The 24,327-nt window shown below is 43.1% G+C and overlaps 1 protein-coding gene across 1 annotated transcript; it reads right to left on the bottom strand.

Annotated features, from left to right (window-relative positions):
- Positions 1-1,841: 1,841 nt before the first annotated feature.
- Positions 1,842-23,297, bottom strand: rfc1 (replication factor C (activator 1) 1). The gene is made up of 23 exons (XM_084319030.1): positions 23,206-23,297; positions 22,583-22,726; positions 19,065-19,140; positions 18,638-18,742; positions 18,049-18,383; positions 17,805-17,879; positions 17,181-17,261; positions 16,395-16,775; positions 16,163-16,276; positions 15,492-15,671; positions 14,708-14,812; positions 11,608-12,013; positions 11,330-11,445; positions 11,109-11,223; positions 10,438-10,526; positions 8,000-8,137; positions 7,785-7,880; positions 7,150-7,403; positions 5,441-5,558; positions 5,024-5,169; positions 4,596-4,809; positions 4,193-4,384; positions 1,842-2,449 (listed from the first exon to the last, which is right to left on the bottom strand). The coding sequence occupies exons 1-23, from the start codon at positions 23,206-23,208 to the stop codon at positions 2,336-2,338; spliced, it is 3,597 nt and encodes a 1,198-aa protein (XP_084175156.1). The 5' UTR covers positions 23,209-23,297; the 3' UTR covers positions 1,842-2,335.
- Positions 23,298-24,327: the final 1,030 nt, after the last annotated feature.

The raw sequence follows: 24,327 nt of genomic DNA, 5'->3' as shown, positions 1-24,327 counted from the left end.
AGAAAACATGGAAACCTAGAGTATGTTGCTATGGCTCAGTCTTTGCATATTTCTTTTCAACAGTATTTTAATAATATTACTAAACACAACTATATTTTTAACGGTATTTTAATAACGCTACTAAACATAACTATTTCTATTTTGTAATCCCAGTGCATCAATAGAAGCCTCCTGCTGTGTCCTGGTTAGACTGCCATGATGATAGACTAGCTCTTTCCCAATCTATGTATCTTTGTTTTCACAAGTTGGATCCATTTCTGTTATATATCTGCTGATATAGAAAACAACGATAAAGGATTCTGTGACTGTATTTCTATAGTGCTTTTCTAATACTAGGACACTTAAGTACTTTACAGTGGAATTACTGCATACTTTCTCAGTAATGGTGGCCCTAGTTCCCCCGGCTTGCATGAGTACATGTGTACATAAACCAGGATAGGCCCCAGTGGGAATCAAACTACTGGCAGTGTACCAGTGCACGGTACCCATACAGGAGCTATACAGTGTACCAGTGCACGGTACCCATACAGGAGCTATACAGTACCAGTGCACGGTACCCATACAGGAGCTATACAGTGTACCAGTGCACGGTACCCATACAGGAGCTATACAGTACCAGTGCACGGTACCCATACAGGAGCTATACAGTACCAGTGCACGGTACCCATACAGGAGCTATACAGTGTACCAGTGCACGGTACCCATACAGGAGCTATACAGTACCAGTGCACAGTACCCATACAGGAGCTATACAGTACCAGTGCACGGTACCCATACAGGAGCTATACAGTACCAGTGCACGGTACCCATACAGGAGCTATAGTGTACCAGTGCACGGTACCCATACAGGAGCTATAGTGTACCAGTGCACGGTACCCATACAGGAGCTATACAGTGTACCAGTGCACGGTACCCACACAGGAGCTATACAGTGTACCAGTGCACGGTACCCACACAGGAGCTATACAGTGTACCAGTGCACGGTACCCATACAGGAGCTATAGTGAACCAGTGCACGGTACCCATAGAGGAGCTATAGTGTATGGTACCCACATAGGAGCTATACAGGACCACGTCAGTTTGCGGTGTAATTAATTACTTAATGGTATTACACAATTGTCATTCAAACCGAATGACAAATGGTGAATTGAACTATAAGAATTTTCCTACCGTTTACATTTTGTAATTTAGCTGACGCTTTTATCCAAAGCGACTTACAAGTTCTGGACAACATGTGTACAACTCTGGCAGCTAAGGGTAAGTAACATTGTTCATCAAACAGTGTTGAACTTCAGTGCTGCAGTCTTGAGTGCATAGTAGTATAGACGTATTAGCATAGTAGGTAGTAATATAGGCATCCTAAGTAGCAGAGTAATAAAAGTATGTTTCAACAATGCCAACAATAAACTAAACTTACGTGAGACAATTACAAGTGACAAGCACCTAACATGTTAATTCAAGGTTCATAAATAATTATTCCCATATGGATAAGACCTTTATTGTCCACAAGGAGACCTTTTGTTGACAACAGCACCCTATGGTAATGAATGGAGCAACTTTTTATACTGTATATACAGGTGTAAAGGTGGCAACTGAAAGTTAAGAGTATCCTACTATGTGACCATATAATACAGATCAAAAATTGTATTGCTTTCATGAATGAGGCCCTTGTTGGTCCAATTATGATGATTTATTTTAGGACTAGGAGGCGGGATTCTGTAATATGTAACATGCAGGTCACTTAAAGATGTAGCGTGGTGTAGCCTTCCCTTGTCTACCGTCAGTCAGCATTCTACAGTAATACAAGTTAACCAAACAAGACGTCCTTGACACTGAAGGAAAATATTTTACATTTCTTTATTCATCATGAATTTGTACAAATATGCCATGATGCACATGACAGCTTGGTGGTTCTCCTCTGGTTAAGTGCTCACTAAAGAAAACAAGTATTATTTTTGTACAGAGTTCCATTGCAGTAGTAAAAAAAAAAGTAAGTCTTTCACACTACAAAGTTATATTTACAGCTAATGCTCCAAAAAAACAGAAGAAATTAGTCGCACACGTGACTTTTGAAGAGGAGATACGCATGATATGTAACAGACTAAGAGCATCGGCTCACTGCGGAGACAGTGATGAAGATGACACTTAGGAAAAGAGAGGAAAGGCTTCAATCTCAACACATCAGAGTTTAGACTGGACCAGTCCCTCTACCTGGGTTCTCTTTAGACTGGACCAGTCCCTCTACCTGGGTTAGCTAAAGAGAGGAGCTTTATGGTCCCCTGTGGTGTTTCCAGAGGAGGCAGGAGCAGTTTTGTTTTTCTTCACCAACCATGGTTCACTTCTTGGCCTTGCCCCTCCCCTTGCCTTTACCCTTCCCAGAATCCCCTGCCTTCTCCTTTTTGGGCTCCTTTTTGGGCTCCTTGGTTGCCTTGGCCTTGGCCTTCTTCTGCTGTGGGGAAGAAGATGCATGGAAATTGATCAGATATGAAGTTAATCGCATGATAGGCTATGATTAATTGCAATCAACACAAATAAAGAATTACACAGCAAAATGCACCTGTAGGGGCTGTGGTCATAATGAAATGCATGACAAAATGGTTAGGAAGTTAGGAAGACACAGGAGTTTTAACATGATAACAATAACATGAATGGCAATCCAGTGTGTGAATACATTTGTTCTAATGTAACAATATCTTTGTTGACAGACGGATTATTTAGATAAGGCCTTAAAGAAATAAGAAAAAAGGTCAAGGTGTTGCTGTTTCCTTGACAACAGTTGGAGGTTCAGTGCCCACAGGACACAAGGTACAAAACAATGTTCTTGTACATGAAGGTATGGTCACCGATGTGGAAGTAAATGACTACTGAAGTGCTGACTGGGACAAGCTTTCTTTTTTCTTTTCCCTCCATTTTCTTCCGACTTTCTCCCATCCCAATGTTAGTCGTTATGCCAATTCCCAGTCCCCTTCCTGGTCGCTGCGCACTTACCCCCCACAGTCGGTCTGGGAGAGTGGAGGCTACCACGTGCTTCCTCCGACACACGTCCAGCCAATCACCGCTTCTTTTCACCTGGCAGCGCGGATATTCTCTGAGAGGGCGTAGCGTGTGGAAGGATCACACTATCCCACTCAGGTCCTATCCGCGCTTAGCAGGCGCCCCGACCGAACTGTAGGAGTCGCTGTTTACAACGACCCGGACCCACCCCACCAGCTTCTCCCACCCTCTAATACTGCCAATTGTATTAGTGTGAACGGCCAGCCAAGCTGGTGACAACCCCGGAGCTGTGAGCTGGATTCGAACAGGCGAATCCTAGCGTCTCCGAGGTTGGTGACAAACGCAATCTCCGCTACGCCACCTAACCGCCCTGGGGACAAGCTTTCTGAACGTTTCATTCACTGAAATAGAATCTGGTCCCAGTCAGCACTCCAGTAGTCATTTACTTCCACATCGGTGACCATACCTTCATGTACAAGAACCATGCCTTTGGTCTATCTGATGATAACGACACCGCTAGCATAATTAGCATATTGTAGCTCAGCCTGCATCAGTGACCATACCTTCCTTATACAGGAACCTTGCCTTTGGTCTGTCTGATAATAACAACACTGATTGAATAATTAGCAAAGATAGCGTAGCTCAGGCCTGTACGGTGGTATTTCAAATGTGTTGCTTCGCTGGGAAAGACCCTTCATTGCTGCCATGTGCATACAACTCCAAAATCCATTTAGGAAACTGAATAATGAAATGCAAATGCGCCATTCGGCGGTTGTTGACCCTCATTGTTCCGGTTAAGCCTGTCAAGAGTGATTGGGAACCACACTGGTCACTGCGGCTCGCTTTCCAAGGTATGGGAGGCAGTTTGGGTCAAAAAGGGTATTGTGTGATTATTTACACAAATTTTTTACATTAAAACTTTCAAATGAAATCTCCAAAATGAACACATTGATATTGTAACAATAGTATTGTTGTTCCTAGGTTGGTGTTCCGGGGACCAATATAAGGGTAACACAGACTTTGAGTAGGAGCGCTAGCGATGCATGAAGTGGATGCCTGTCCGGATATAATAAAGAAGTAAGTATAATAGAAGTGCTTTAATCGTCCATTCTGTAAGTTGGAGAACGGAACAGAATGAAACAGATACAGTCCTAGTTACGTCATCTTCATTTGTCATCTGGAGGTTAAGTGCTCTTACTTTGATCATGGCATCAACCGTGAGGCCTTCCTCCTCCTCTTCCTCAACTTCCTGTGATTCGTGTTCCGTCCCCTCCCCTCCCAGCTCAGACTCCGCCCCTCCGCCACCACGGCGACCCTTCTTGACGGTCTGCAGGGAGTAGGGTGTCAGGTGCACCTCCCGGTTGTACGCCCGCGTGAAGGCTGCCTTCACCTGGAGCAAGTAGACGGAGGTGTCATCAGTATCAGAGCAAGTGGACGGATACCAAGAGCCACGTGTAATAGATCACAAGTCAAAGTGTGTGCATTTTATACATAGAAATATCCTTAAAATTATGAAAGAAATATCTCAATCAATTTAGTCCAACGTGACCCCAAAACAATAGATTAGAATATCATATCATCTTTCAGACTCCCCTGCTGACCTTGGGGTCCAGTTTAGAGTAGGGGTCGGCCTGTCCTCCCCAGACGCTGATCTCCATGATGTTATCCACGTCCTCCCTGATGAGCTGGTAGTCGTCCAGCAGCTGTACGGCCTGGCCGGCCCCCTCCGCCCCCTGCCTCTGGAGGGGGTTCAGCAGCGCCCCCCGCAGGTAGGGCAAGTAGTCCTGGTTCACTGCCTCTCTGCTGCTCAATGTCCTGGGGGTGAAGTGTGTGTGTGTGTGTGGCGGAGGGGGGGGGGGGGGGGGGGGGGGTGAGAAGATGGAAAGAGAATAGAAGCAGCAGCACAGGAGTCAAAAAGAAGATCAAAGTCTGTATTTTAAGGATTAAGGATTAGAATTGATAGCGGGCATGAGTACAGTATCTGTTGATTTGAATAATCTGACATGTGTGTGTAGGACGTGCTACTCACTTCAAGCTCATGTGCGAGGCCAGCTCCTGGACGATGCGGGAGTGTTTGCTGGTGGAGGAGTACTTGCCCAGCCAGCTGGGGAACGTGGGGAACTGGCTCATGTAGCCCCGCATCAGCTCCCCTGGCAACACGCTGGCATAGACTGCCTGGAACACACACAAGAATGAGAACCGTGCATTGATTCTGTGTGCATTGATCCTGTCACAGATAGATAGGATAGTAGATGAGAGAATATTGTCTCTACTGACTGTATATAGTCTTGTATGCTCCGATGAAGGTCGCTTGACCGAAAGCTCAGTTTAATCAGGTGGATTATAGCATTTGGTATAAGTGTATATTCAGAGTCGGACATCTACTATGGATATGTGTGTGTGTGTGTGTGTGTGTGTGTGTGTGTGTGTGTACATGCATCGTTACCTGTGTGGGGAGCAGCGACCAGTTCTGTCTAGAGCGGATCTGTCTGTCAACCAGGTCTCCATCACAGATAGAGTCAGCAGTCTTACTGAGCAGTACCAGGTGAGACTTCAGATTACCACTGAAGAGGGAGAGAGACAGAGACAGACAGACAGACAGACAGACAGAGACAGAGACAGACAGACAGAGAGAGAGACACACACACACACACACACACAGAGACAGAGAAAGACAGAGAGAGACAGGACTGTTACACACCATTTCATAGTATACGTTTGGGGAAAATAGATGAAATTCATTAACAGGCTAATTAACATAATATGTTTATACAGCCTTTCATGTGGTGAGTGTGTATTAGGGTATTAATGCAGACATGCTGCTTCAGGTAGGGATGAACCCATATCGACAGGTTTGGGGGTTAAAAAAAGCTTTGAATCGGTCAGATTGCATTTTATGGAAGATTGTGAAAGTGGTGTTTTTTGTGACCTTTTCACTGAGAGTGTGTTGTCGGATGAACAGAAGAATAACAAGTTAAAGATATAACTTCTGGCGGCTACGTGGCGTAGTGGGCAAGGCGCTCGCCACGAATGCGGAGACGCTGGGCTCGCCTGTTCGAGCCCAGCGCTCCACATTGCTTTCAGTTTAGCTGGTCGTTCATACTAATACACATTGGCCGTATTAGGGGGTGGGAAACTGATGGGTGGGGATCGGGCGTTGTGGACAGCGACTCCTACAGGTCGGTTGGTGCGCCTGCGCAGTAGAATCAGGAAGTGTCGGGGGCAGCGTGAGCCTCCCACGCGTTACTCCTCGCCACTGAGAGATCGAGCTGCGCAGGTGAAAAGATGCAACTGCTGTTACCTCAAGTACCGGAGGGGACTTTTTTCAAGTTTCAAGTTTCTTTAATAGTTGTCATACAGAAGTATAGAATACTTTTATACAAAATGCTTATTTTTTTTTTTAAACTTTGGCCATTCCGCTGGCTCTTTTTTGCGTTTATCGCATTTACTCTGGTCAAGAATGACCGACAGAAACAGGCTGAAGGGGTACAGATGGGGGGGAAGACACTCTGGGAAAGGCACGGCTGCAGTCCGGGATTCGAACTCGCTAAACCCCAGATCCGTGACGAGCACGGTTGTCCCCGGCGCCGAAATAGCGCTCGAGGTATGCGGTGAGCTACTGGAGCTCCCCTACAAAATGCTTCTTACTGTTACGCTCCAGAGACTGTGCTAGACAAGATAAGTATCAAATAACATAGTATAGCATGTAAATTAGAAGTAGAAAAAGAGGTCACAGTGTTCAGTATAGACATATGTACAATGTGCTATGTATGACTTAGTCCACATTGCAGCCGGCTTGTGGGAGGCAAGAAACAGCGTTTGTGACAGGGGAGGGTTGAATTGGATGATACGAAATTGGGATGGGAGAAAATATAGAAAATGGGAGAAAAAGTGGATAAAAAAAAAAAAGATATAACTTCTATACACTCATGATAACACTTGATTATCTGAAGACGGGTTGCAGTGAGATGAACAGACTGAAAACGATAAAACGGATGTCGTATATATAATTTGCAGTTGAAAAAAGGTAATATATCGTAGGGATTCGCACCCCTAATGAAATGCACCATATCAATGCCTCCCTAGTCTCAACCTTGCTTGTTGTATGAGCAGGAATCTCCCCTCTCCCTCCCTCCCTCCCTCCCTCCCTCTCACCCTGCGGCTGCTGGTCGTACGTGTAGGTAGTTCTCCTGGACGAAGAGCGGCGCTAGCGAGTAGTCGTGGAAGAAGAGGTCTGATTTGTCTATGAAGCTCATGTGAGAGGTCTCCTCCCCAGAGGCGAAGACCCTCCTGCAGACGTCGAAGGGCCCCATCTTCATGTCCTTGCGGGCGCTGGCCGCGTCAGTCTTGCACTGGTCGTACGTCATAACCTTGTCCTTAACCGACCACATGCACAGGTTGTGGAGCACCTGGGGAGACGGGACAGGAGGGATAGAGGGATGAAGGAGAGGCAGACGCACCAGCTGCCACACTCCACACCTGGGAGCTGCCTTGTAAAAACCACACCAACCACTGGAGTAGTGAAGGGGTTAAGCACCTTGCTTATGGCACTTTGGCAGAGCTTGTTGAGGGAAAGAGGGGTTAGTGGTACAGTAGCTTAAGACTTATATAGTCTTGTGTAACTGGGTTGATGATGGCATCACCATTGCCAATGTCCACTGGAGCCGTCATGTATGCAGTGCACTCACCCCAAACCCACTGTATCCCAATATGTATGCGGTCATGTTACTGTAAGGTGCTGGGGATGAGGTTCTTTTCAATTAAAGTATGTTATTATTGGGTTTCTTTACCTGTCTGATGTCCTGATTGGATGCCAGAATGATTTCGTTAAGTGCTGGGGGCGGGACTTTGAGGCCCTCCTTGAAGGCTATGGACATCATCGCTCCCTGAAAAACAGAGGAAAGATGAGGAGGAAGAGAGAGTAGCAGGAGGGAGAGACGTAGTGAGAAGGTGAACATGTAAGACACTCTGCAGCTCTGGGTGTCTCTACACGGGTGTCCAGTACCTTGATCATCTCCAGCCGGGGTCTCTGGAAGCGCAGATCGAAGCAGTGGTTGGCCAGCGACCTGATCTTCTGGTGGTTGCGGTCATTGCACATAAAGATGATGGGGATCTTGGACTGTTTGATCAGGCCGATCATCTCCTAGAGGTCAAAAGGTCAGGTCAGCGGTCACAGAGAGATCCAGAAAGAATAGCAGGATATATCTATAAGCAACAAAAGTACATACATAATTTGATGAATGAATGATTAACAGCTTATGAAGGCTGTGTTTTTGTTTTGTAGCAAAATAATCATTTGGTGCGTTATAAAAATTCATGCGCATTGCAACGTAAAACCAGATGATTTAGACGCAAGGACAGGAAGCAGTCATGAAATTGCCCTAGTCCTAAGAAAGAGGAGACCCAGGGCTTTCGATGGATGTCTAGATTTCATAGAACTACACTACCCAACTCACACCAGCAGCAGACAAATGCAGGCCAACCATTTTTTAAATTCCAAATATTTACGTAAATGTCATGTTTCGAACAAACCTCAACGTTATTGCCATAAAATACAACGCATATTGTTTCTATACCTTTCTGTGAATGTCTAGGAACAAACTGCATCGCAATCCGGAGCTATGGACATTATACAAAAGTAACTGTACTTACAGTAGATTTCATTCACAGCCTTTGCTGCCCTGTAACAGGCGCCAGGTGATACTAAATCCAGATTTAAGTGCCATTGGAAAGAGGAGATTTAGCCTGATTCAAAGATTTATGACTTGGCTATAATAAGGTCATTTATATTCTATATTCATATTGCATGTGTTCGGATGGCAAAATTCAGTACTGCATCTACAAAAAAAACCTGTATATCATCTGAACTCTTCGGTTCAAATAAACTCAGCAAGACCGACGGCTTCTCAGTTACAGTGGGTGACAATATTGTCACAAGGACAGATCAAATTACCTACCTGGGTTCCATCCTAAAGGTTAATCTTTCCTGTGACAAAATGGCATCCAATGTAATAAAAAAAAGTCAACCAACAAACTCGATTCTTGTACCGGATCTCCTCTCTGGTAAACAAGAATACCCTGAAGACTCTGGCAGGAGCACTCATTCAAGGGTACTACGACTATGCTTGCACCTCATGGTACCAAAGCACCTCAAAGGCACTAAAAACCAAATTACAAACATCTCAAAACAAACTAGTCAGACTACTGCTTGACCTTACTCCTAGAACCCACCTCACCCCTGCCCACTTTGACAACCTAGGATGGCTTAGAGTAGACGACAGAGTACAGCAACTTGCAATGGGCCTGGTCTACAAGATACACTACACGACCAAGGTACCCATGTACATGTCAAAATACTTCCCAAAGGTCAGTGAATACCACGATCACAACACCAGAGGTAGCTCCACAAATCATGTTCAACCCAGATTCGGCTCAAACAAGGGACTAAACACGTTTCGCAATTATGCCACATCAATGTGGAACGCCTTACCCAAAGCTGTAAAGGAATGTGAATCACTACCCACTTTCAAAAACACTCTCAAAGAACACCTACGGGAGACTGCAATTCGAAACTGGCCCCTACAAATGTCCTAACCCAGTTGTACAGTAAATGACCAAGTATGGCTTTGTCAGTATTCCAATGTACAGTGTGTCCCCCCCCCCCCCCCCCCCACCTACCCAACCTCTCCCAATGTACAGTTTCTACGTCAAATGTATATACACTCTTTTTCTGGACACTTTTTGTATCACAAACAGTACTGTATTTGCAAATCTGGTATGTCATAAATGTATAGATGTAGCAGTACTGTCTATCTGTATGTCGTGTGTGTCATATATGTTATGATGAATTGAAAATGGGGGACCCTGATGTAAACCAGACGAAAGTCTTTCTCTGGTCTGCATTCCCTTAACAATTGTATGTATTGAGCTGTACTGTACCCATTCTGCAATCTGTTAATACACTTTTCAATCAATCAATCAATCAATCCCTTTGTTCATTTGCTTAGATGTTTAGTACACTTGATCTCAAGAAGGTGCCGAATAAGCTCAGTGGCAATTTCTCTCTTTTGGTCAATGTTAGCATGGTGTTATTCAGCGTCAAAGATGAAAACATTTTAATAAAGTTATAATTATTATATTCTCCTTTGGTTCATAAAAATGTACTCAAGCATAGTAACCGACACAACATTTCTGACACTGTATTGTACCTGTGTATTGTATTATTATTATTGTACCCGTGTAATATGTGTATTGTACCAGAATTATTGCATTATTATTGTACCTGTGTAATGTGTATTTTACCTGTGTAATCTGTGTATTGTACCTGTATTATTATTGTACCTGTATTATTATTGTACCTGTGTAATCTGTGTATTGTACCTGTATTATTATAGTACCTGTGTAATACGTGTATTGTACCTGTATTATTGTATTATATTGTACCTGTATTCCTCCTCGGTCCTCGTTACCCGCCATGCCGTCCACCTCGTCCATGATCAGAACATGTTTACTGCTCACCGTCTGAGATGTGCCTATATTACACACACACACAGTCCACCTATTAAAATACACATACACTCCCAACTGTTAACCCTTTCAGTTGTATGATATTACATGTGAGGTAGAACTTTGTATATCTGTATAGTCAGTTTATCTTTGTGTATACTTGTATATAGTCCATTTCTCTTTGTGTATACCTGTATAAAGTCAGTTTGTCTTTGTGTATACCTGTATAGTCGGTCTTTGTGTATACCTGTATAAAGTACGTTTGTCTTTGTGTATTACCTGTATAGTCTGTCTTTGTGTATCCCTGTATAGTCCGTCTTTGTGTATAGTCGGTTTGTCTTTGTGTATACAGTCAGTTCATCTTAGTGTATACTTGTATAGAGTGTTTATCATTGTGTATCCCTGTATAGTCAGTTTGCCTTTGTGTATACCTGTATAGTCAGCTTGTCTGTGTGTATCCCTGTATACCGTAGTCAGTTTGTCTTTATGTATAGTCAGTTTGTCATTGTGTATACCTGTATAAAGTCAGTTTGTCTTTATGTATACCTGTATAAAGTCAGTTTGTCATTGTGTATACCTGTATATAGTCAGTTTGTCATTGTGTATACCTGTATAAAAGTCCTTGATGCTGGTATTATTGAGTGACTCTGCAACCACTTGCTTCAGGCTGTTCTTGCTGCGTGTACAGCTGGCATTCATCTCCACGTAGCTATAGCGCAACTCCTACAAAACACACACAGAGCAACGAACAAAGAGTGAGAGGGGAGTGAGAAGTCAAAGTGCAGGGGTGATGTGCTGTGTGTGTGTATGCGTGTGTCTTCAGACTGACCTCGCAGACGAGGGCAGCTGTGGTGGTCTTCCCCACCCCCGGAGGCCCGGACAGCAAGGCAGCCTTAAACGATGAACCATCATCCTTCGCACCTGCATACTTGCCAAACTTGGCAGCTGCAGAGGGAGAGCAGAGCGAGTGTTACATATACACTACTCAGTCCTTCGTGTATATCCACCATTTAAACAAGCTTAGTTCACTCATGTCGGTACTCGGCATCATCACAGAATAGGAATAACAACGGTACATGTCAAAAACGTAGAAGCGCTCCGTCCTACCTGGCGGTTTAGCCAACCCGCCGGCCTGGTGCCGGTGCCAGTTCTTCAGCCAGCGCAGCAGCTTATTGGCACAGCTCTGGTCCCCCTGCTGCCCAATCACAGCCTTCAGAGAGCGGGGGCGGTACTTGTCTACCCACAGAAGACTCTCCTCTCCAGACTGGGTAGGAGAGGAGGAAGAGTTGGAAGACGACAGGCCGAGTCCCCTGCGGACCTCAGACCCTGAGCCTCTGCCGGGTGGGGTGGTACTGCATCCAGGACCAGCGCCTCTGCCCTGGATGCGGCCCGTCTTGGAGGGGCTGGGGGTCTGAGGGGACCTGGAGTTACCCTTGGAGGGGGATATTTTTTGACCATGGGGGGTGCTCTTGGAGGGCTGGCTGGTGGGAGTTCTGCTCTTGGAAGTCTTGTTCTAGACAAAAAAAAATGAAATAATATATATGACATTTTATATCATAAATTACACTGTTAAAAAGACTCTAGTACAAATTACTCTAGACTAGAGTCTAGACCTAGCTTGTAATCATATGTGTTCTAGTGTTGTCAAGATACCAACGTTTTGACTTAGATACCAATACCAAGTTTAGTAGTACGATAATCGATACGGGAACGATACTCGAAACTGATGGAATACTGATTTGATACTCTGTACCCAATAGATCAGAAAGAGAATGTCCACAAGGGTTGATCACATTTTCAAATTCACAGTGAGTCTTTCTTACTGTCCGAGCTGTAGAGCCAGTAACAGAGCTAGAGCCACCATAGTCTAGAAGTGAGTCCATGTCCAAGTCCATGTCTAAAATATTGGAGAAGCTGGTTTATACCAGAATTTTTAAACATCTTAATGACAATAATATATTATATGAACATCAATACGGTTTCAGACAAAAACATTCTACTTACATGGCTCTCTTACAGTTTATTGATAGAATCACAGATGCACTAGACAATAAGACATTTTCAATTATATATTTTCCCTAATAGATAGTGTGTACGTAAATGAAAATGTATGTGTCTGATAAAGAGATAGGTATATATGGATGAAAAGGCATGTGTCTGATATGGATATATTATTAAAATATTGTATAATTGGCTGATATGAACATAGATAATGTATGTAAAAGCTAAATACCGGTAGTATATTATGCTGTATTGTATTATGAATTAATTATGAGTAGGTATTATTGTATTATGAATTCATAAGGCGTATATATTTTTATATTGTATTATGAATTTGATTAGGGTTTTTATTGTTGTTTTAATTGTCTGTATGACATGTAAATGTTGTGAGTGTATAAGGGTTTTTATTGTTGTTTTAATTGTCTGTATGACATGTAAATATTATGAGTGTATAAGGGTTTTTATTGTTGTTTTAATTGTCTGTATGACATGTAAATGTTGTGAGTGTATAAGTCTGTAACTGTATTTTATGTGTTATGGACCCCAGGAAGAATAGCCCCAGCACTGCTGTGGCTAATGGGGATCCAAATAAACTTAAACTGGATTTATCCAAAGCTTTTGATACTGTGGACCATAAAATACTTATATCAAAGCTTCAGAGGTATGGTTTGGCTGGCGACGTGATTAAATGGCTCAGTGACTATCTTTATAATAGGGAACCGTTTGTTTCCATTAATAGCGATGACTCTGACAGGGCAAAGCTAGTTTGTGGGGTTCCTCAGGGCTCTATACTTGGCCCCCTTTTATTTTTGATTTATATAAATGATTTTGATTGGGTATCTCCTAGAGTATTTTCGACCTTCTTTGCTGATGACACCAACATTATAATGTCACATGAGAATTTTGCAGTATTAATTAGGGAAGCCAATGATTGTTTATCTTGTGTCTCAGATTGGTTCCAGACTAATAAACTATCGTTAAATGTAGAAAAATATAATTGTATTGTATTTTGTAATAAAGGTAAAATTTATTCGAAAAAGAAGGCAAAGCTATTAATCAGTGACACCGAAATCAAACAAGTAACTTCAACAAAGTTTTTAGGGATCTTAGTTGATGATAAACTCTAAACACATTTATCATGTTTGTAAAAAAGCAATGAAGTCAGTAGGTATAATTAGGAAGGTGTGTTCATTGATAAATAGAAGTTGTTTTTTAATCCTGTATTATAGTCTGATCTTACCTTACATATCTTATTGTAACATAATATGGGCTAGCTAGCACTCATTCATCTAATCTTCGAAAAATTATTTTACTTCAAAAAAGATTCGAACCCTCTGCTCCTCTTTTCAAGAAACTAAACATTCTGACTGTGTCTGAGGTTAATTCTTTACAGATATGTATATTTGTGTACAAATGCATTTATGATCATCACAATCTACCAAATGGTTTTAATAGTTTTTTTTCTTTTAATTTGGATGTTCATTCATATGTTACACGTCAGTCCAGGGACCTGCATATACCTTTGTGGTACTTCACTTAGACAGTTCTCAGTGAGGTATAGAGGGTCCAATCTTTGAAATGCAGCTGATCCTATGCTGAGGAAATCTCCATCTCTGCTTATTTTTTTAAGTAAACTATAGGTCATACATGTAGGTATGCATTTGGTTATGTGGGTGGGTAGGTTTGTATGCAGGTGAGTGGGTGGTTATGTATTATTATGTATGCAGTTTGTGTTAACACATGATTTTACAAAACAGGGGAAGTTCTCGGTAAGCCTCTAGGCTTTTAACTTCTCCTTCACAATATAGTTATGTTTTTTTTCTTTTTACTTTTGTTTAACTCTGTTAATAAATAAATACAAAAAAATATATACAAAATATGCTTGTCATGCTATTTACGATACAGTAGGCCTGACATTAAGCTATGTATCGGAAGTGTTTCCTCTCTTGCACGACACTGTTTTATAGCATACAGGCTTCGTTATGTCAGTGGGTTCGCCATCAGCATCAGCTCTGTATGCAGAGTGGTCCCACAGTAGACTTCAGCAGCCCAGTTTGTTAAAGGCGTGGAGGTATTATTTCTGAAACAACTAAATAAGTACATACGAAAAGGTACATACGTTTCGGTATAGCGTGCAACACTAGTTATAACTCAGTACAATCATAGCAGTGTGTGTGTGTGTGTGTGTGTGTCTGTGTGCGCTGACCTCAGTCTCAGCAGCGATCTCATACTTGGACTTCTTCCCTGGTTTGGTTCTGATCAACTCCAATAAGCCGTCTTCATCCAGGATTTTAGTACCGAAACTCTCCGCCTGGACGCAGAAGCACCATAGAGGAGAAACTCAATAAAACAGAGACTAAAATGATATGAGACGAGCGTAATATGGCCACAAATCTGACCGGAACACAGGTTTTCACAGTGAACAATAACAACGTGGGAAGAAAGAAGATAAAGACAAATGAGACTATAAAAGCAAGATCAACTGATCTGGTCTCCATCAGATGTTACCTTGTGTCTGAAGGTGGTCTCTATCAGATGTTACCTTGTGTCTGAAGGTGGTCTCTATCAGATGTTACCTTGTGTCTGAAGGTGGTCTCTATCAGATGTTACCTTGTGTCTGAAGGTGGTCTCTATCAGATGTTACCTTGTGTCTGAAGGTGGTCTCTATCAGATGTTACCTTGTGTCTGAAGGTGGTCTCCATCAGATGTTACCTTGTGTCTGAAGGTGGTCTCTATCAGATGTTACCTTGTGTCTGAAGGTGGTCTCTATCAGATGTTACCTTGTGTCTGAAGGTGGTCTCTATCAGATATTACCTTGTGTCTGAAGGTGGTCTCCATCAGATGCTGTTACCTTGTGTCTGAAGGTGGTCTCTATCAGATGTTACCTTGTGTCTGAAGGTGGTCTCCATCAGATGTTACCTTGTGTCTGAAGGTGGTCTCTATCAGATGTTACCTTGTGTCTGAAGGTGGTCTCCATCAGATGCTGTTACCTTGTCGGTCTTGGAGGCTCCGCTGTCTCGTCCGAGCACCAGGTAGGTGGTCCGCTTGCTGACGTTGCCCGTCACTTTGCCTCCATAGCGCTCAATCAGGACCTTGGCGACATCCCTCTCCATGGACTCCATGACCCCCGTCAGCACAAACACACAGCCCTCCAGGCAGTTGTCCGCACCCTGGAAACGCACAGCAATGAACATTTAAAAAGATTACCAAAGGATAAATACTAGGGATGCTCGATATTGGCTTTTTTACCGATACACCGATATTGTCCAACTCTTAATTTCCGATACAGATATCAACCGATACCGATATATACAGGGTTTCCCGCCCCAAAAAACGGAATAATTTCAGGTAATTAACATTACATATCTCTTGTTGTGGAATTAACACAACATTATGCATACTTTTGACACTAAATAAAATCAGAATTTGTTCTTACTTGTTTGCCTGGGTAAATAAAGGTCATAGAAATGTAAAAAAAAAAAAAAAAAAAAAAAAAAAAATTTACAGATACCGATATTTTCCCGATATCACATTTTAATGCCAATATCGGCCGATAATATCGGTAGGCCGATAATATCGGACATGCCTAATAAATACAAATAAAAAAGCAGTAAAAGTAAGAGGACATTAGCCGTTTGTTTGTATTAATCTGTTAGAGTACCGTGGGTATTTCCTTTGAGCCCAGTGCTCGTGGTCCGTCTCTGTTGAGGAAGTTCCTGTAGGCTGTAGTGTTGCCTCTCTTCTTCTCTGAATCTTCAGGACTAGTACTGGTGCTCTGTGTTAACATAGGAGAGGACATGGCTTCCATCATGAGAATACACATTACTTTCAGTAATTAATCCAACTTTAAAGTGTTTGTTGTTTTTTTAAGATAAGACATCTCAGTGGCTCACCTCTGGTTTCTTGGGTGATGTTTTTAACGAAGTGGGTGTGGTTCCCACGGCAACACTTCCTGTTCTGGGTGTGAACTTGACCTCTGTGCTTGAGGGGGTGAGGGGTTCCTTTTTGGGAGAGATTTTGCTTTTCTTGGGTGAAATGGGTGTTTTGCTCCTCTCCTTCTTGACAACTTCCTCTTCCTCTCTCTTCATGGAAGCCAGTTTGGAGCTGGTTTTGGCAGGAGCAGGGGCCTTTTTAGGGGATGGACCAATGACATCATCCGCAAAGCTGCCCCGCCCATTGGTCTGTGAACGACTGCTGCTGCTGGGGGCGGAGTCTGAGCTGGTCTTCTTTGGTGATGTGGACGACTTGTGTTTCTCACCAGAGTCCTTACGAGCCTAAACGTACCCACCCACATACACAGTCATATGTTACAATCAGCCTAAACGTACCCACCCACATACAGTCATATATTACAATCAGCCTAAACGTACCCACCCACCTACAGTCATGTTACAATCAGCCTAAACATACCCATCCACATAGTCATGTTACAATCAGCCTAAACTTACCCACACACCCAGTCATGTTACAATCAGCCTAAATGTACCCACCCACCCACAGTCATGTTACAATCAGCCTAAATGTACCCACCCACCCATGTTACAATCAGCCTAAATGTACCCAACCACCCACATACACAGTCATATGTCACAATCTGCCTAAACGTACCCACCCACATGCACAATCGTATGCAATAACCAGGGGAATTCATAGTGTGTCCGAGTGGTACTATTGGTCACCTTCTTGGCATGTGGTTCCACCTGGTCCAGCATGGCCAGTGTCCTGGCAAACTCCTCATCTTCATGGACCTGCTTCTCCATCTGAGAGAGAGAGAGAGCAGGACAGGACAGGCGAGACACAAAGTATGGTGAAACAAACATGTAAGTAGTATTTTGTAACATTTTAAAAAGTATTTTTAATTATTCTACAGCATTCTGATCAAATTAACACTTAGGCAAGCCTTAGCAATTGACTTATGTCAAACCTTGCCCACTTTTCTTGATCCTCCAATCACAACTATTCCTTTCCTTGTAAATGGTAAATGGCTGCATTTATATAGCGCTTTTATCCAAATTTGTTCCTCACATTTTACCCATTCACTCACACATTCACACACCGACGGCGGAGGCAACCATGCAAGGTGCCACCTGCTCATTGGGAGCATTTAGGGGTCAAGTGTCTTGCTCAAGGACACTTCGACACGCTGCCCGGGAGGAGCGGGAATTGAACCGGGAACCTCCAGATAACCAGACGACTGCTCTACCTACCGAGCCATTGTCGCCCCCTTGTCTGAGGGAAGCAACAGTTATGATTGGAGGATCAAGAAGAGGGCGGAGCTCGAGATTGCATTGGGGTCAGCCTACCTCCATGTCCTCATCCATCTGCAGCTGCTTGGCAATGACCTCATCACTCATCTCCTCGTCGGGGTCCTGAGTTGGCTGAGGAGGGGAGAACATTAATTACAAAACAGCCCCACCCTCCACATCCCGCTACAGAGCTGCGTTCATGAGCACAAATACCCATTTTCCACCAAATTAGTGAACACTTGGTGAAGTTTAAAAGGAAGAAAAAGTAGAGAACATAATATACAGATCTCAAAACACTCACAGCCTTCCTCTTGGCGCTGGACACCAGCTTCTTCTCTGAACGCTGCACACTTGCACTGCCAAAGAAGTCCAGCACTGAGGTAGGGGTGCGTTTGGGCTGGGGTGGGGGTGCAGACTTGGGGGTGCGTTTGGGCTGGGCTGGGGGTGCCGACTTAGGGCTGACCGTTACAGGCGGGGACTTCACTTTCCCCTGGGTAGAGGAGGGCTTAGTGGGCGACTTGGTCCTCGCTTTGGTCCCTGAGGGAGGCTTCACTGCATCTTTTCTCATTGGTTTGGCGACGCCATTCTCCTTGGATTTCGAGGGCTTCAGTGACAGGAAGCGGTCGCTGTCCGAGTCTACAAGCACAAAGACAGAAACAAGAAACCATGAATGACAATACAACAAACATTATTCCTTGGGTTGGCTTGGGCAATGGCACTGGTAAATCCTTGCCTCTAAGTCTAAGAGGTGAAATTTGTCTTTTGGTTTAGTGACACTGGCTGCTGGTGTATTGAAATATCTAATGTAACTCCCGATATAGGAGCATGATAATATACCCTGTACATGCATTTCTGTTGGTGACATTAAGCGTATTCGACCTCCACCTGACCTGTTTCAGAGACATACTGCACGGGATCCTTCTTGGCGGGGGGTTCTGTCTTGGTGGTCTTCTGGCTCCCTTTCTGGGGTTTTGTCTCTGGCTCCTCCTCCGAGTCTGGGTCAGAGAGAGAAGGGAGATCAGCGGGACTGACCAGTGTGCCGGGACATGGCAAAACTTCTTGAGAAGATATCGAAACAGACAGTGATATTTCATAATGACGTTGTCTTTCTTCTTGGGCTATATCTAGCTATAAAGGAAGGAATCTCTGCACGTCTGTGGCACGCATATCTCCAGAACCATTCATCCAATCAACTGGCCCGATCCAAACAGGTGCTGCACTAGTGGTATAAGATTCAAGAGATTTATTTGTCACATACACATCCAGACATGTAGTGAAATTACGGTAAAAGATGGGAGTTAAGCACAGACAACCTACCCGATTCTATGACTGCACGCTTCTTGCGTTTCTTCTCACTGTCTTTCCGTTTCTCCTCCGTCTTGGAGGTTGAGACCTGAAGCACATGACCATAATTAACACTAGCTCGTAACCCAACCCATACTGTGCTCAACCACATAGGATGAGGTTGGCTGAAAATACCATATGCCAGAAAACAAATGCTCGCCAATTGAGCATGATGTAATGTAAAGACATGAAATTACCTTGTTGGCTTTGTTAATATACTACCTTAGTCGCGCCAATAGCGCAAAATAACAATATTCAGTCGATTGTTTGTAATGTGCAATAATCCCAGCACTGTTTACATTATGGTGTAGGAGCCAAAGCTATATATTTAGGTTATTGTATTGTATGAATGTTTATATGTTTATTTTTGTAACCTTACATTGAAACAGCATTAAGGAATATTGATTGGATTTAGATAGTCATTGAACCGTCTTATTTGTCATAATAGAACATTCTAGAACATTTGTGATGTCACAGTATGATGTCATAATCAAACATTCTAGAACATTTGTGATGATGTCATTATTATTATTATCAGACTGAGCTATAATCTGACCAGCAGGTAACTTCAATTAGGGAAACCCATAGGGAACCCTCATTCTAACATCGCAGGTCACCTGGAAATGCAATCATGTGTCAGATTGTGTAGCTCAGCTTATGGAAATATCATAAACATTGCACTTTACAAAAGGTTGACTGAATATTGAACTTTGGATAAGGTAGTATAATAACAAAGCCAACAAAGTAAGTTATTGTATTTACATTACTACGCGGTACGCGCCCAATTGGCAGCCTTTTGGCCTATGGTATTTTCACACAACAGCAATTGCGCATAGTAATAATAATAATAATAATTGGATTTATATAGCGCTCTTCATGACACCCCAGTGACCCCAGAGCGCTTACAGAGTCCATTATTCGTTCATACACAGTCATACCGGTGGTGGTAAGCTACAATTGCAGCCAGAGCTGCCCTGAGGCAGACTCACGCAAGCGTGGCGAATAATCATCGCCTACGGCCCCTCCGACCACCACCAACATTCATTCACATGCATACACATTCATACGAGGCAAGTAGGTTAAGTGTCTTAAGTAGAGGTTGGGTATCAGCTAAATTAACACCTGGCTGATTGATTTATTGAATTGATTAAAATTTGTATTAACAGATTGCTATAGTCAAGTTAGACCGCGCTCACAAGTTCTCACACTGGGTGCTGTAATCCCATAAAGTTCAGTATATCAAAGCAGGGTAGCCGGACCAGCACTCACAGGTTCAATGTTTTCTAGCCATACCACTGATGAAGGACATTGTCCGAAACATGTCTGCTTTTGATTCAGGCTGCCAATAAAAAACATTGAACCTGTGAGTGCTGGTCCGGCTACCCTGCTTTGATATATTAACAGATTGCAGAATGGGTACAATACAGTACAGCTCAATACACACAATTGTTAACACTTTGAGTGCCACGGACGCGTTTTGTCGTTAGTTCATGCCGCCAGTTGAGTGCCACCAACGACATATAGCGTTTGTCATATTGTTTTTATTAGCGATTTGAATTCATATTTCATCAATCGAGCCTCACGCTAGTGTTGCAGACTCTCTCTGAGCTCAATTGGGAAAATACCGCCCCCTATCGTCTCTCCCTGCGTAACTGCACCCCATTGGTTTAGACTGATGGGGGGGGGGGGGGGGGGAGTCGTTATTTCCAGTACCCAACGCTGAATCAATAAACGCGATCGATATTTGGAATGGCGATCAGGAATTGGAATAATCTTTTTGGATAACATCTGATCTGAGGTAAGCAATTTATTTGACCAGTCTTGGGGTAATCGGATCTGTTTTGACCTATATATCAGCGTGTGCCCCATGTGTGTGTGTGTGTGTCGGTGTGTGCGCGCTGATCAGGAAATGAGAATATATTTTTCAGATCGCTTCTATAGCGTGCATAAGTACACATACCATCGATAATCTAGTGTTTATTTGAAAACGATTCATAAATAGGCCGAAAAATGACAACGTTTTTTGTGTATTCCAGAATATTCCAGTAAAGGGCGTTTATCACGGAATCTAAATTTTTTCCTGAAAAACGAGGGCTTTTCAAAATGCTATAAAACGGAAATGAACTGATTAATTGATTAAAAGAAATCTGTCTCGACAATGTTGACTGCAAACAAGTCATTGATAAACGACGGGTAGATTAGACACATAGCCATAATTTAAGACAGAGATTATGCGTTTAGAGCGCTATCATTGAAGTGGGTGGTGGCATCCAACGATAAATAGTGCACACCACGCTGGCAATCAAAGTGTTAAGGGGATGCAGACCAGAGAAAGACTTTCGTCTCGTTTACATCAGGGTCCCGGATCTCCTCACTGGTAAACAAGAATACCCTGAAGACTCTGGCAGGAGCACTCATTCAAGGGTACTACGACTATGCTTGCACCTCATGGTACCAAAGCACCTCAAAGGCGCTAAAAACAAAATTACAAACATCTCAAAACAAACTGGTCAGACTACTGCTTGACCTTAATCCTAGAACCCACCTCACCCCTGCCCACTTTGACAACCTAGGATGGCTTAGAGTAGACGACAGAGTACAGCAACTTGCAATGGGCCTGGTCTACAAGATACACTACACGACCAAGGTACCCATGTACATGTAAAAATACTTCCCAAAGGTCAGTGAATACCACGATCACAACACCAGAGGGAGCTCCACAAATCATGTTAAACCCAGATTCGGCTCAAACAAGGGACTAAACACGTTTCGCAATTATGCCACATCAATGTGGAACGCCCTACCCAAAGCTGTAAAGGAATGTGAATCACTACCCACTTTCAAAAACACTCTAAAAAAAACACCTACGGGAGACTGCAATTCGGAACTGGCCCCTGTAAATGTCCCAACACAACCCCCTCAAATGTACAGTAAATTACCAAGTATGGTCTTGTCAATATTCCAAGTTTTGCTTGTACAGTTGTACAGTGTCCCCCACCCACCCACCCCCCCTACCCAACCCCCCCCCCCCCCCAACCACCTCCAATGTACAGTCCCCCCCACCTACCCAACCTCCTCCAATGTACAGTTTCTACATCAAATGTATATACTCTCTTTTCTGGACTCTTCTCGTATCACAAACAGTTCTGTATTTGCAAATCTGGTATGTCATAAATGTATAGCTGTAGCAGTACTGTCTATCTGTATGTCATGTATGTCATATATGTTATGATGAATTGAAAATGGGGGACCCCAGTGATGTAAACAAGACGAAAGTCTCTCTGGTCTGCATCCCATTGAGCTGTACTGTACTGTACCCATTCTGCAATCTGTTAATAAAGTTTTCAATCAATCAATTCAATCAGTCCCCCATTTTCAATTCATCATAACATGACATACAGATACAGTACTGCTACATCTATACATTTATGACATACCCGATTTACAAATACAGTACTGTTTTTGATACAAGAAGATAATTATTTCCTTGCCTTTGAAGTTACTTTCTTTTTCTTCTTCACGTCATCTTCTGAGGATATGGACTTCTTCTGTTTCTTCTTCTCCTCCTCTGAGCTGAGGCTTGCTGGTCTCTGCCCGGCGGGTTTGGTTGTTGGCGCAAAGAACCGCCTGATGTCCTGTTTGTTTTGCAGAGGAGAAACTCAATGATGCAGACCATGATGCAGAAACACAACATTTAGCGACTGGGCAGACAATTGTTGCGTCTTATATGAATGCATTATGATCTTTATCCAACTCTATCAATAATGCATTAATGCTATAAAGTTCAACTGTCACTTCATGCACGCAGAAGAGAATGCAGGTAAAGCGAGAGTCAATCAAATGCATGTGATAGAAAAACACGGGTGCCAAATAATGTTACCCTAACGATCAGAAACTGCAATACTGTTGGCTAAATAGTTATTAGCCTGCTCGCTAACTCATTAGTTAGCCAGTTGGTTATCTTTTGTAACGTCAGCTAGCTCGCTGGCTATAGTATGCATGATCCAAAAACAGCGAACACGCCAACCAGTCCCAACACGAATCCGATGCGGTACTTTTACGTTGACGGTTCATAATTCGGTGTAAATCAATCAAAGAAAATGCCATGGCATACCATAATCAGTGCTGTTAGTTGTCAGTCAGATTAGTTGTCAAAGCACATCCAACAAATCCTTGGCGCGAAGTGGATGTTCAGTTGTGGGTCCAGGTCGCCTGGAGATGACGAGCAGAGGGGAGTGGAGCTGTGCGTGTGTGTGCGCGTCAAATGCATTGATTACTTGCATCTTTTTCTCTTTTTAACTTTTTAATTTAGCCATCGTACAGTCGTTGTATGCATTTTATGGTCAGGTGTATTTGTTATATTATCGGTTATGCAATTTAATAATAATAGAATAATCTGCCACACAAAATCAATAATTTAATAATTGGTCAGATATGCACTTATGGGGACATCTATGCTTTCACAGTCTTTCCTTGCTCTTCATGTGCATATACAGGCCTATCCGTATATATTGCAAACACTGCTTTAACTGCGACCTATGGTGATTGGGGGGTATCAAAGAAAGGCCCCTACTAGTTAGTACTACTGACACACTACTTTCAACAACCATGCCATAAACACCTGACTTTGTTAACACCTACGGATGTTGAAATCATCCTTATTACCCATTTTCATTTTGTATTCCCGGGAAAGCACAACAGTGCAACATTGTTATGTGGGGAGGTTGTGGTACAGGGGTTTAGGTTCCATAGCAATTCTTACACCTGTGGCGACCACCTTTTGAGCCGCTTTTGCCAGAACTTCCACACTTCAACATGGACTTCTGTTGTGATGATGGTCAATACTTCACATGCCGTTGATACTACTGATCTGGCTCTAAGTGGCGTTGCTTTCTTCTATTGTAACAGGTTAAGGAACTCAAACTAGAGCGCAATAACCGCTGACAGACTTGTTTGAATAAAAATGTTCACCTTCATACTAGGAACGGGTTCAGTCCTGGACCCAAAATTAGTAGTTTTAGCAAAGTCCCGTCTAATGAGAAGTCGGTTCACTATGCCACCATGTCTCTGCTAGCAAGACCTCAACAGACCCTTCTTTGAATGGAGTCATACATTTTTTTCTTTCATATTGAAGTCACTGGTAAACGGCTGACACCACAGAATAGTACATTTGACAAGGAGAATTTTGTAATAGAAAAATGCCCTTTCACCCCCTTTATACCAGCTTCAAGCATGT

This window comes from Notolepis coatsorum (genome assembly GCF_963971535.1).
Source record: "Notolepis coatsorum genome assembly, chromosome: 7".
NCBI classification, from domain to species: Eukaryota; Metazoa; Chordata; class Actinopteri; order Aulopiformes; family Paralepididae; genus Notolepis; species Notolepis coatsorum.
Note: the sequence above shows the minus strand (reverse complement) of the source record. Positions and strands in the feature narration are given on the sequence as shown.